At 37.6% G+C, this 13,899-nt stretch overlaps 1 protein-coding gene across 2 annotated transcripts; it reads right to left on the bottom strand.

Moving 5' to 3' along the window:
• Window positions 1-11: 11 nt before the first annotated feature.
• Window positions 12-11,749, bottom strand: chrm3b (cholinergic receptor, muscarinic 3b). 2 transcript variants are annotated; one of them, XM_088284965.1, is made up of 7 exons: window positions 11,663-11,742; window positions 11,090-11,207; window positions 6,960-7,024; window positions 5,441-5,619; window positions 4,179-4,474; window positions 1,791-2,452; window positions 12-1,484 (listed from the first exon to the last, which is right to left on the bottom strand). In XM_088284965.1, exons 3-7 carry the CDS (start codon window positions 7,006-7,008, stop codon window positions 1,009-1,011), a joined length of 1,662 nt encoding a protein of 553 aa, XP_088141091.1. In that variant the 5' UTR covers window positions 7,009-7,024; window positions 11,090-11,207; window positions 11,663-11,742; the 3' UTR covers window positions 12-1,008. The 2 variants fall into 2 exon arrangements, with proteins under 2 accessions (XP_088141091.1, XP_088141092.1); XM_088284966.1 differs by lacking the exon at window positions 11,090-11,207 and having other exon boundaries at window positions 11,663-11,749.
• Between the last annotated feature and the right edge of the window lie 2,150 nt (window positions 11,750-13,899).

Here is a 13,899-nt window from a genome sequence, read left to right as displayed (position 1 = left end):
TCCCAGTCAAAGTAAACCTAAAGCAAAAAGCCAACCCCATAGCTTTACTTTATATTAGTCAGTGTGGCTTATTACTAACTGACAATGCAATACACCAAAGAAAAGCATCGTGTCGCAACGTTATAACCCTTTCAGAAAGAGATATTTCTACACAGATAGTGGAGCAACACATGTAGACATATAGTATAACAGTGAAAAGTGTCTACCATCATTATGGAATTTTCTAAAAATAAATAAATAAATAAATAAAATAAAATAAAAAAAATCATGCAATGAGCATTTCAAACAGCTCTAAAATCCAACATAAATGAATTCACGAAGAAGAAAAAAAACAATTGATTACTGATGGACATGACTTATTCTTCTACAAACATTACCCTTCTCACAAATAATGTCCCTTTTTGCTAAATTTCTGGTAACTTTTACTTTCTTGGAGAATTTCTCTGACTTTCAGCCTGTATGGGCTTATTTGTGGATATTTTTAAATGAAACTTGCCAATCATTCGTAGAAGTGGTTCCCCGATTAGCAGACACAGGGGAAACAATGGAACAAAATAAAAACAACAACATTTTCTGTAATCGTCCATCCCAATAACCACCGTAGCACTGAGTTGCCTTGGTAATTTTTCTTTCAAATAAAAATGTCAAGATATTTGATAATTTGGCAATACCACTCCTGTTTGCAATCAGATGACAATAAAACCATGATGCAAAAGTGCCATAAATATCACAATCAACCCAGTTTCTAACTGAATAACTCCACATTTCAATCCATACTGATTTCACTTGCCCCACTTTTTCGGACTTTGTACTTTGAAAAAAAAAACATTGCCTAGCTCTTACTTGACTCAGTCTAACATAATCATAGTAGAGTAGGTCTGCGTATATTTTAACACGTTTTCAGACGGGCAAAGCAAACATTGCCAAACTTTCCCAAAATATTATTTTTATCCTTTAGAAGTCCTATTGCATTATTTTAAATTGTAACATTTTAGTCATACTTCTGTTCTACATTTGCTCTTTCTTTCGGCAAGCCGCAGCATTCCTCTTATTAAATTGAGGTTTGCTTTTGTTTTGATTCCACTGGCACATTAAGATATCCCTGAACGTGTTTCGAAAAGTCTTGTTACACAGGGCATAGCACATAGGGTTGACTGTGCTGTTAACGTAACACAACCAGTAGCCCAGTGCCCAAAGATTTCCCGGGATACAGTCTTGGCAGAAGGTGTTAACTAAGACCATTATATTGTATGGTAACCAAGTAGTAATGAAGGCCAAAAGTATGGCACTCAGTGTCCGTGCTGCTTTCTTGTCATTTGCCTTTTTTTCATTCTTGCGTTTGTTAACCTCTGTCTTGGCTTTCGAGGCAAACCTTTTCACATCTTTCATGGAGATATTTTCAGGGGATGTGTCAGCAGGTACTGACTGTTTTGAATCTGATGATTTTCTGTTCTTGTCACTTGCCCTTTTAGTCTTCTTTCCATCTACAGAAAACACATGAGACATCATATTATGGTATGTCATAGGCTGGATTTGTGACACAATTGTCTTTTTTATGGTCTCAAGCGGCACAATGGGGGAATGGTCAGCACAGGCCAACTAAACGGTATGTAATATTTAACATTACTATTATGTGCTCATGTTGTCACTGCTCAGTGTTGACTGTTATTTTTATGCAATTTGGTAACAAGACAAAAAAAATCCTATACACTGTAGGCATGAATCGAAATTGTGTACTTCAGATTCGGCCTTAAGAAAACTCAACACAATTTAGGATTACTATACCCGACCTGCCGCCAGCCTTGTTTCGTCGGCATCGTTTACTTCCTCTTCCTCCTCCGAAGCATCGTTGTTGTTTAAACTGTCACCGCAACTCTGCTCTGCTGTCGTGGTGTTGTTACCCCTTTTAAAACCGTGGCATAAATGGGATGAAAACTGGGAAAGGAATGCGCATTTCCCTCTGCTTTTCATTCCTCTTGGAATACTCCCATTGTCCTTCGTGTTATCTGTAGGATCATCGCTCCTGTCGTTCGCTGAGTTTATTTGTTGTGTCGATGTTGTGTCTGATTTCTCCTTTTGGCTCTTGGTCGCACCATCGTCACTCTTCTGATTTTGACTTTTGTTGTTTCCTGCACCAGAGCCCTTAAGACCCTGTATATCCTTAGCACGTTTCTCTGTCTCCTGATAGATCTTCCAAAACAGGGTCGTCATTATAGTGACTGGCAAGTAAAACGCAGCGATAGCAGTGCAGAATGTAATAATGGGCTCAGATAGAAACTGGATGAAGCATTCATTAGGCGGCACCGTCCGTTCACCGACGATGTACTGCCAGAACAGGATGGCTGGGGCCCAAAGAATGAATGATATTGACCAGGCTAAACAAATCATGGTCATGGCCCGTTTGGTTGTGCGCTTTGCGCGATAGGTCAAAGGCCTGGTAACAGAGAAATATCTAAAGAAAAAAAAAGGAAGAAAAGGGGGACATGATTCAGAAGAAATTTTAGAAATTTACCAATGTAAAAGATTTTAACCTTCCTGCTAGATACAAATCGCAACAATGTTCCTTGGTCAATTTAGCCCTTCCAACTGTCAGAAACAAATGCAATCACCCCGTGACCCACCGCAAATCACACACACAATATTGTTTGTATCTCTTTACTAACTCAACATTCCATAGCTGTCCTGTGAAAAACACTAAATTTTTTCTCATTTTCTTATTTTTATATTTTGTATTTTTTTATTTTTACATTATATGTTTTGTTATTTTTATTATTTTTTTACTATCCTTTTTTTCTAATAATTAATCAATTTAATTGATATATTTAATTAAATTATTTGTTAGATTGCATGGGTGATTCTGATTCTGAATGCCGTTTTTGCATTGCACCCCATTAATGTGAAATTTTCTTTAAATATTACAAAATTGGAAATGCAACTTTTTCACAGGACAGCGACGATTTGAAGTATTTGTATTTGTTGATGTTGTTTGTCTTTTAAATTAATATGTAAATTTAACGCATAACACAGCAAAAGTGCTAGTGATGGACAAATGAAGCTTCATGAAGCACTTGATAATTTTGACTCCTCGAGATGGCATTCTTGGTTCAAAGATGCAGTGGAGATTTAATAAATTTCCATTGCACAAGCCTTTATCTTTAAACCTAGAGCAGCAGCTAAAAAAGTACAAAAAATAAAAAGTGCTTCATGAAGTTTAATTTTCCCACCACTAAATAACTGTACCAACTCATGGCATATCATTTGAGTGACTTGTTCTGAATATTTGCAAAAACCTCCAAAGACTATTTGCAAAAAAAACAAAAAAAAATTAAGTTTAGCAGTTTGAACTAAAATCTTGTCTTAGTAGTTTATTTTTATTATTTCATAATTATGACATGACACCTACCATGAACATGAATGAATCCCTATGACAGATGGCATTAAGTGTCATTGGGTTATTTATGTCACTTGTGATGCAAAATTGGATTATGATTAGGGGTTAGTGTTAGCGTCGGTTAGGGTTAGGATTATGGAATGACTTTTAATGCCATCTGTCATAAGGATTCATTCATATTCATGACAGGAGTCATGTCATGATCTTATGAACAAACTTCAAATAAAGTGTTACCCAATGTTTTTATTGGGATGACCCAGAAACAGGGTCAAGTCATTGTGGTGCCCTAATCAAGATTCCTCTATGGCGCGTCCCTCTGTTAGTGGAGTAAACATACACTTACCAAAAAAATAAATAAAAAAAGCTTTAAAAAACAAAACAGAACTATCTACTAAGCATATGTGATATTCAATAATATACTATATAGTTTTTTATTTTCTATGTGCATATTATATTGGAATCTTGAATCTCAGTGTAATGTTGATTAGCAATTTACTGCAGTGTAAAATGGCATGTGACAAAAATCCTTCAATAATAGTACACAATTTTAGAGAGACAATTACATAGACATTTTGTAAAAAAAAAAATTGATCATAACTTAAGCAATTGATAATGTTGAGAACAACAGAGAAATGTTCATAATCATTCAAATGAGAAATTGTTTTTTATGTGGAAATTGGACATGCAGTTTTGAGAAATTCAATTCTGATCTGAGCAATGCACCAACGCATCTGTAAAAAAATGTCATCCGAAAGTAGGTCTCACATAATAAACAATAATTGCTTACCTGTCAAAGCTTATGACTAGGAGGTTCATGACTGAAGCATTACTGGCTACATAGTCAATTGCAAGCCACAAGTCACAAATGACTGGCCCCAGAGCCCACTGATTCATGATGATGTAGGTGGTATACAAGTTCATCGATAAAGTGCCGATGGTCAGGTCAGCAAAAGCCAAGCTCAGCAAGTAGTAGTTGTTCACAGTCTTCAGTGCCTTGTTGATCTTGAAGGACAACAGAACTAAGATGTTCCCAACAACAGTTACGAGTGAAAGCGACCCGGTCAGGAAGACAATTACGATAACCTGAAGATGGGGAAAAAAACAAAAGAACAAAAGATGACGGTTACATCATGAACTGTATTCCTTCATTTGATAATTTTCTCTCTATGAGGAGTAAAGTGTCTGTAACGTTACGTTTCCATTATAACTCAACGACCGTTGAAAATATGAAAATCCAACTTATATTTCTGGACGCTGTTCATCTTAAGCAAAAATAACAAATAAATGTTCTTTGTGCGAATCATTGGTTAAACACCGATCGAAAGGCCCATATTTCTAGCCAAACATGAACAAGAAAATTGGTACAGATGGTTGGTAGCTTTCGACTGGCTCTTCTGATTGACTTTCCGGTGGTGTTTCTAACTTGCTTCCTCAAATAAGATACAAGCCGAAATGGCCATTGATAAATGAAATGAATGAGAGTTAAGGTGATTTGGAAGCAGCGGCTCTTATGTTAACGTGGAATTTGTTCATGAAAGATTTTTTGGGGTTGAAAAGTAATTGTCTTTGTACTTTGTATATGAGATCCATACACAATGACAAATAGTTTGATAGTCTATTTGCTTTTTGAAAACTATTGTGTACTTTTTAAGTTTATCTTATGTTTCCATTTTTCAGCAATTTTGCAGCCTATTTTAGAACCTAATGTAAGTTATGATGACCAAAAAGAATCTATTCAGCGTACATTTCACTGCCGAACCTAGAAAATAAAATAAATAAAAAATAAATAATTTGGAAAACAGTATAATTCAACTCAACCCTGGAATTTTTTTTTTATCTTTGCTGTATATTTAATTATTAAATTAAATACCTGAAAACCTCAATTCAACTTGTGCTCAAAACTATTAAAATTATTGAAATATGGATGTATCTTTTAAAATCTTAAATGGAAAATACTGTTATTGATGAAGTAAGCACATTCAAATGATCATACGATCAACAATCCAAAAAAGTGGAATTGGTGTATATAACTGCTCTTCTGATCGTTACCTGCCAGACTGTATGTCCTCCCAATGGGTCAAAGTTTGTCGTTGCCTCGATTAGTGTCCTATTTCCTGGTGATTCAGTGAAATTTGCCCCATGCCAAATAATATGAGTTCCATTAAACTGACGGGTACTCCACCCACCAACACTGCCAGACAATATAGCAGCTTCCTGGTAAGGGCCATCTAAATTGGAAAGAAATCATGTTTAATAATCATTATAAGGAATGACATTTTTGAGAAAACAAAAAAAATGACTAGAAACGTACCGTTGAGTTTTATCCCTAAATATCATTCAGAAGAGAGTTCATAAGAAATTGCTGATTGGATTCTTTTAACATTTCATCAACTATATGACGTTGTTTTTCAGATGCAGATAATGAGACTAAAGGCAAGCATTCATCCCAGTGTTGTTTTCTTGTGACGAGATGAGCTGGACATGGTTCATGAATGACAAAATCATGATGAGACGAGTTTGAGTTTTTGTTCGATGAGAAGAGACTGGAAAACAATGTTAGTGGGTGTACTGTCAGACGTTCAAAATGAACAAACACTGCATGATGATTTTTAAAACAAGATTGGAATGAATTAGGGTAGGCTTCAGTCGTCCAGTCAGGTTAGGACAGATTGCTCTTGTTTTGTTTCTGAATGTAGAGATAGGATTTGGCTGTAGGGGCAGATATTTTCTTGTAGGTGTCTGACCAGCCCAAAATCTTGTAAAATTCCGAACTATTTGCCTTATAGAAAGCTGTCCAGGTATCAGTTTTTCCAAAGACTAATATATAAACAATATAGAATTGCTTGTTTGAGTGATTTGGTTGTGCTTGATAAAGTGAAGTCAAAAACTTTCAGATTTTTTCTGTATGGCCCTTTGAGGAAATTGTTTGCACATCCCTGTGTTAAGAGGACTTGATGTAACTCACCTTTGAAAAGACATTGGATGATAAAGATAGCTTTCACCGGTTAAAAACAGGGGATGAGCAAGTGAGTCGAGACAACCTGACCAGATTTGTAGCAGTTACTTGGGAATCATTCATGTGATAAGTTCACAATTTAGAAATTGAGGAAAACGATTTTTAGCTAATATTCAGATATTTGTTATATTATTTTGCATTTTTGCACATTAAGAAAAGCTCAACAGTATATAAAATACATTTATTAGTGGCAAAATAATTTTTTCATGTATGCAGTGGGCCACTTAAAAATTCACGATGGGCCAGAAATAGCCCGCAGGCTTTTTTTTTGGACACCACTGTCTTATATATATGATGTTACCCGACAATCGGTTTGTGATCAATTTCATAGTCAGGTAATGAATGTGTCTTGTAGTACTTACTACAGCCTACTTTATTACAGTACAACCCATTGAGACAGCAACCAACACCACCGAATTTCGTGTGAGCTTCTGGATGATCGAGGGATGACTGTGTGCCTCATGGTAGTACCTGCTATCTCAGGTGTTTATCGGGCCAGTATAATTAGCTTATCAAATGTTATGCATAGCTACTAGGCGTTGTACACAGTACCAAAAGTAGCGGGTATGAAGCTGGGATCAGAGCTTGAAGTTTCAGCCATAATGACCAACAGGCATCTAAAGGAAGAGTGGAGAAAAACATGAGAAGGATTGGAATGGAGAACTAACATCCATCCAGTCACTGGTCTATAAAAGTAATCAGAGTCCGAAACTGCCTTATTTATCAGAAAATACAAATACGTACATACAATGTATGTGCAGTACAAATGCATGAAAAAAAAAGTTTTACAAAACTACAACAGTGGATATAAAATCTATGCACACCCCTGTTCAAATCCGTCCATCCATCCATCCATCCATCTTCTGTACCGCCTCTCCTCACTAGGGTCGCGGGGGGGTGCTGGAGCCTATCCCAGCTATCTTCGTGCAGTAGGCGGGGGACACCCTGAACTGGTTGCCAGCCAATTGCAGGGCACACAGAGACGAACAACCATCCGCACTCACACTCATACCTAGGGGCAATTTAGAGTGTTCAATTGGCCTGCCATGCATGTTTTTGGAATGTGGGAGGAAACCGGAGTCCCTGGAGGAAACCCACGCAAGCACGGGGAGAACATGCAAACTCCACACAGGATGGCCGGAGCCGGGATCGAGCCCACGCCCGATGCTGTCTCTCACTGTGAGGCCATCGTGCTAACCAGTCGGCCACCGTGCCGCCCCCCTGTTCAAATGCCTTTTTTAAATAAAAAATTAGACCAAGATAAATGATTTCCAAAAGTTTTTCCGCTGCTAACGTGATCTTTGAACTGTCCACTGAGAGGGATAGTAAAAAAAAAAAAAAAACGAAAAAAAAAAACCGAACAGATGATGTGTTTGCACACGTGCGCATAAGAGGAGATGCGGCTGTATTCATAATTAACAAGTCATTCAAAATCTTGTTAAGTGAGAGTCAAAGCATTTTTGCAAAGACATGTGGGCAAATCTTGCCAGATTAAGAAGCACCACATTGATAGATTCCTACACAAAAAGACTGAGTGTTGAGGTTATACGTCTCATTAATGGCGGAAACATTTTGTAATTATTTATCTCGTATTTCTTTTTGTCATCATCTCATTTTTGTACATCACAAAAACTTGGAATTTGAACAGGTTGTGTGGACATTTTATTTATATGAAAAATAAACTATAAACTAGCCAGATACCCAACAATTATATTAAGGCCATGGCTTTCTTTTGAATAAATGAATGAAGGCTTTATTTTGAACATGTGATAGGGCACAATAGAAACAAACAAAACAGACAAATGAAGTTAGCTAAATCAAAGAAAACAAAACAATGCTGAAATAAAAGTGATATTCTAACTCAACAAGATTGAAAAGGAGTGGAGAAAAACTTTACTTTTTTTTAATTTTTTAGTTTGATCCCTTCTCCACTGCTCAGTTAGAATATAAATTAGAAGTAGAAATATTTTCATCTAATATTTTCCTGATAGCCTTTGCTTTCATTTCATTGATGATGGTTCTGACAACATGATGCAGACAAATCTCTCAGTAGTACTTGGAGATATACCTTATAAGAGAAAATTAAATGTGAAAACGCCACAGAGAAATCAATGTACTGTATTCAAGTTGCGCAATCTGAGATGGCCGCCGGTGCCTTCACTTCTCGTGACAGCGAGTATGAGGCATTTTTCGTCCATTTCTATATGAGTCCAAGCTAGAGAGGGTTATGCTTGGAAGGGACTTGCGATCCACCTTCAGCCTTTAGACCACGGGTGGTCAAAGTTTTTGATTGATGGGCCACAATGGGTTCTAAAATTTGACAGAGGGGCCAGACCAGGAGCAGATGGATGGAGTGTTTTGGTAACCTCACCTCATCGGAGAAAAAAAAAAAATCCTTTTAAATGAAAATTAACAAGAGCATTACAACAAAATATCTGTCTTTGACACTCCAAAGTATTTAGAAATGAAACATTAAGAAGGTTAATCATTTAATTTTTTTCAAGTTTGGCGGGCCGGATTAAAGCTTTTAACGGGCTGCATGTGGCCCCCGGGCCATAGTTTGCCCACGCCTGCTCTAGACCTATCAAAGCCCAGTTAACTAAATTTGGTTACGTCTTCAATCCCACTCACTGCTTTGTAGCCGACATAATAAAAATGCAAAGTAGTGTTTTTTTTAAAATGTAATTTATTTAAGCTTTCTGGGCGGCACCGTGGCCGACTGATTAGCACGATGGCCTCACAGTGAGAGACAGCATCGGCCGTGGGTTCGATCCCGGCTCCGGCCATCCTGTGTGGAGTTTGCATGTTCTCCTCGTGCTTGCGTGGGTTTTCTCCGGGGTACTCCGGTTTCCTCCCACATTCCAAAAACATGCATGGCAGGCCGATTGAACACTCTAAATTGCCCCTAGGTATGAGTGTGAGCGCGGATGGTTGTTTGTCTCTGTGTGCCCTGCAATTGGCTGGCAACCAGTTCAGGGTGTCCCCCGCCTACTGCCCGAAGATAGCTGGGATAGGCTCCAGCACCCCCCGCGACCCTAGTGAGGAGTAGCGGTACAGAAGATGGATGGATGGATTTAAGCTTTCTATATATCGGCGCTGTCCTGTGAAAAACACTTATGTTCACTGTTTCCCCTTATTCTTATTTTTACATGAATTGGGTTTTCCGCGTTACTGACGTCACGTTCACGTGAAAATTAGAAAAAAGATAAAAAATTGGACACGTGTTTTTCACAGGACAGCGATGATTTACAAAATACGTTGAACTCTCTCGATATTTTGAAATAATTTGTTAGATGTTGATTCGTATGCTTGCTGTGAATATATTCATTGCAATTGTTAAATAATAAATAAAAATAAATGAATAAAATACTTTTCACATTTTGTTTACATAAATGTTTATTTAATCTCTGAATTGACCAGTTTGACAGTTTATTTTACTTTGGCATGATTATGTTGACCTAATTTAAAGGTTAACATTCTCGGTATCTAACTTTCCACACTGTACTCACATTACTTTAATCCCATTATGTGTGTGTGGGTGTGTGCGTGTGGGGTGTGCGTGTGTGTGTGTGTGTGTGTGGGGGGGGTTATATGCCAAACCTAAAAGGACATTTTTGTTCTTCATAAATTTTCAAGATAACCATTACCATGACTACTAACCCTAAAACATATGACCTGACTAACTGCCACCAACCTTATACTTCTACTTGCACACCACTGTAGTAGGAAAAAAACAACTTAGTCTTAACTGTGCAAATATAAAATCAATCTTACACTTACACCCGGTTCAGAATTTACATGGAGTCAATAATTAAAAGTGCCGTAAATATCATAGCAGACAGTGCACAAATCATGCATGTCAAGTCCACTCAAGCCAACAAAAAATTCAGTATGATCATGGAGCTAGAAAACACACAAATTCCATTCACTCAGACTGCTTCCATTGCATTGCTGATCATGGTATAGATTAGCATAGCCTGTAAAGAAGAGATGACATTACTAATACAGGCTGTACTAATTAAAGCCAGAACCATCATATCCATGGGCTCCAGTTCACCCTCCACCCTTATGAGGAGAGGTGCAGAAAATGGATGGTTGAATGGCTGGACCAATGCTTTGAGACAACGTCAGACCTTCAGTTAGGAGGAAAGATGACATTTACCTTTGACAGAATATACATGAATGGACATACAGCTGTATAACCTTTGACACTTAATTCACCCCGTTAAAATAAATAAGTAAATGAATAAATATACATAAAAAATGCAAAATAAAATTGAAAAAATTGCAAATGATGGAGCCTATCATCTGGTGCACATAATCTCGCCTCTGCAAAGCACGACACACAAATACATATAAATTGTTTTAACACAAGTTGTATAATTGAAGTTATTCCTACGCGGACTCATACACAGATCTTCCCCAAACTATGGCGTTTCATCAGTAACAAAATCTGAGGAGTTGAAGTGGAAGGCAAAAGGAAGATCAGCTATTAGCATCAATAATCCTTTCTCCACTATTACTAAATGAGCAAATATTTATTGACAGTGTCATGCCTAATTATACTGTGCGCATTCTTCATCTTAAGAAATCAGTTAACCTTTCAAATTGTGTGCCCGAATATCATATCCAGCACTCGAGTATGGAATCAGAAGTGATATGGAATCAGATTGAAAACGTACCCAAAACAAGCAGGCTCCACAAAAAAAGGCCTGAATCAAAATTTTAATCCGAGAAACCCCTCTTTGTAAAGGAGGCTTGCCAACCACTCTTCCATTGTGCTGCCATCATAGAATGTTACTGTCAAAAGAAACCGAAAAAAATATATAAATAAACATGAAAAGTAAACCACTAAAATAATCAATTATGATAAAAAGAGACAATTTTTATGCTTTGGGTAAAATGTTAAACCCTCCTGTTATGTTGATTCCTTGGAAATTGCAATGTTGGAATTTGGATTTAGTGATGCTCTTACGTACTTAATCCTCAAATTCTGTTTCCCCAAACACAATTTTTTTCGCGCTTATAGAATATTAGATGCTTCCTCATGTTTCTGCTTCTATATCCCAAATTTTCTACGCATTTCACATGACCATACGCCAGTTTATTCCAGTCATATAGTTTTGCAGTACTTGTAATCATAATTGATATTTGGAAATAATATAATCCTAATAAAAAAATAATAATGAACCTATACATTATTATGTATAATAATTGAGTTGTGTGATTAAGTTGAAAAAAATAAAAGGACTTACCAGCTGCATGAATGATCTCCTCCTGGAAACTCAGCACTACTTGTGCAGCATGCTGCTTTCCTTGGCTGCTCACACTGCTCAAGCGGTGTGAGTGACTGGACCCGACAGCTCCGCCTTTTAAACTTTCATCTATGCTGTGAAAATTCAGGGGGTTCTATGTGACAACACAAAGAATTGGTTCATGAGAGTTTAGTTCATACTTTCGGCGTAGAGAACAACATTGGGAATATTGAGAGTTTAATTTAAATTGAGATACAGTTTGACAGGGTTAATGTGTGTTCTGCCGTAAGTTTATTGGCAGAAGAAATAAATCAATAGAAAGAGAGGAACACTTTATACGGAAGCCCCTAGGTCAAAATATTAAACAAAATAAGTAACATTAAATAAATAACTTTCGTAAGTAATTATTTCCTCTTTGTGGCTTATTCCCAAAGGTCACGGGATCATAGTAAAGTTTTCATTTTTATGAATGATTTTTCACATCCAATCATCAATATATTGCAAACTTTCCAAGCATTTCCCCTTTAAACATATCATTTTTTTCCTTTTCTTTCAGTTCCATCAGCATGACGCTCACCAAACTCATTTCACCTCACCTCTGTTCATTATTTCTGTAGGCTCTGGAAATCCTTTTAAGGGATCTTTGACATGCATCACATATTCCCTCTATCACCATCCCTAATTCCGGACACATTTCATGTGGAGTAGCTGCTCAAGGTGAGCAGAACAAAAAGCATTGAGCAGAAAAAATGTGCCTACTATCATATATTACAATATACTATATAATATTATGGTACTTTTTCATGAGGCATAAATCTCAGCCCCCCTAAATATGAATAAAACTGTCATGTACTCATTGCGAGGGAACCTGTCCAGTTGCTCCTTCCAAAGATGTTCAATTGCATTTTGGTGTGTTTTGGCAGCTGTGTTTTTATGTAGCGTAACATGTGCACGTGTCAAGGCTCTAGATGTTGTTGGTGGTCACGGTCGACACTCCGCAACACGGCTGAAGGCTGAGGTTTGTGTACCCGATTTCAACAAGGGGGGTAGTGTTTCAACTATAGGGGAATGAAACTCTCAGGCTACCTGATAATGTAAATTTTGGGGTTTTGAGAGAGGACTATGTTGGAAAATCCAACTTCCGATTCTAATTGTGATGACTAAGCAGAGTTTTGGACTGTGTATGGAAGTTTGCCAACTTGTTTACATGTGCTTTGTAGATTTGTAGAGTGCATTTGACAATGTGAATCAAGGAGGGTCGGCGGGGTAAACACTGAACTGGTTGCCAGTCAATCGCAGGGTACACATAGACGAACGACCGTTTACGCTTACCATCCCACCTCGGGACAATTTAGAGCCCCAATCAATCTATACCACGCATGTGTATGAAATGTGAGAGGAAACCGGAGTACCCGGAGAAAATCCACGCAGACACGGGGAGAAAATGCAAACTTCACTCAGGAAGGCCGTAGCTGGAATCAAACCCAGCACCTTTCAACTGTGAGGCGGACGTGCTAATCAGACACCCTTTCTGCAACATATTCATCAACGATAATACAGATAATATGATAAATACAAATAATGGTTTCTGAAGAGTAAACTGGAGGAGATGCAACACAGGTAATGTAGTGCAACACTGTCACTCTGATCATAGCAACAGGGTTGCAGGTAATCGGGTTGGTAACAAATCAAGACTCATGTTAGCTTTCTTTCAGGAGCGGAAGCTTGTTGTTAAGCTAGCTGGTAATGCTGACCATGAGGACAAAGTTACTTATGTAAACAAGTAAAAAAAAAAAAAGTTAGAATTGTCTTATTCAGATCATATGCAAAACAGGATTGCATGAGGTAGAGTGAGATGTTGAATAAAAAGAAAAGAAGAGAGCACATACCTTTACGTGACAAATTCTTTTGAAAAAATGCTTGACGTCAAATCCAGCATACCATGTGATAAATTTCTTCTTCTTTTACCAAGCTAAAAAGTTTATGCTAACATGATTGCATGCGTGTTGTGGGACTCGGCTTCCATGAATAAGAATAATTTCTTAAAATATGATGTTGATTAGGGCGGCGTGGCGGAGACTTGGTTAGCACGATGGCCTCACAGTAGAGAGGTGCAGGGTTTGATTTCGGCGCTGGCATTCCTTTGTGTGGTTCGCATGTTCTCCCCGTGCCGACGTAGGTTTTCTCCAGGTACGCAGTTGTTGTTTGTCTTTGTGTGCCCTGTGATTGGCTGGCAA

The sequence above is a fragment of the Idiotropiscis lumnitzeri genome, chromosome 20, assembly GCF_059441095.1.
Source record: "Idiotropiscis lumnitzeri isolate Australia: NSW breed Sydney's pygmy pipehorse chromosome 20, RoL_Ilum_1.0, whole genome shotgun sequence".
NCBI lineage: Eukaryota > Metazoa > Chordata > Actinopteri > Syngnathiformes > Syngnathidae > Idiotropiscis > Idiotropiscis lumnitzeri.
This window is presented reverse-complemented; position numbering and strand designations above follow the sequence as displayed.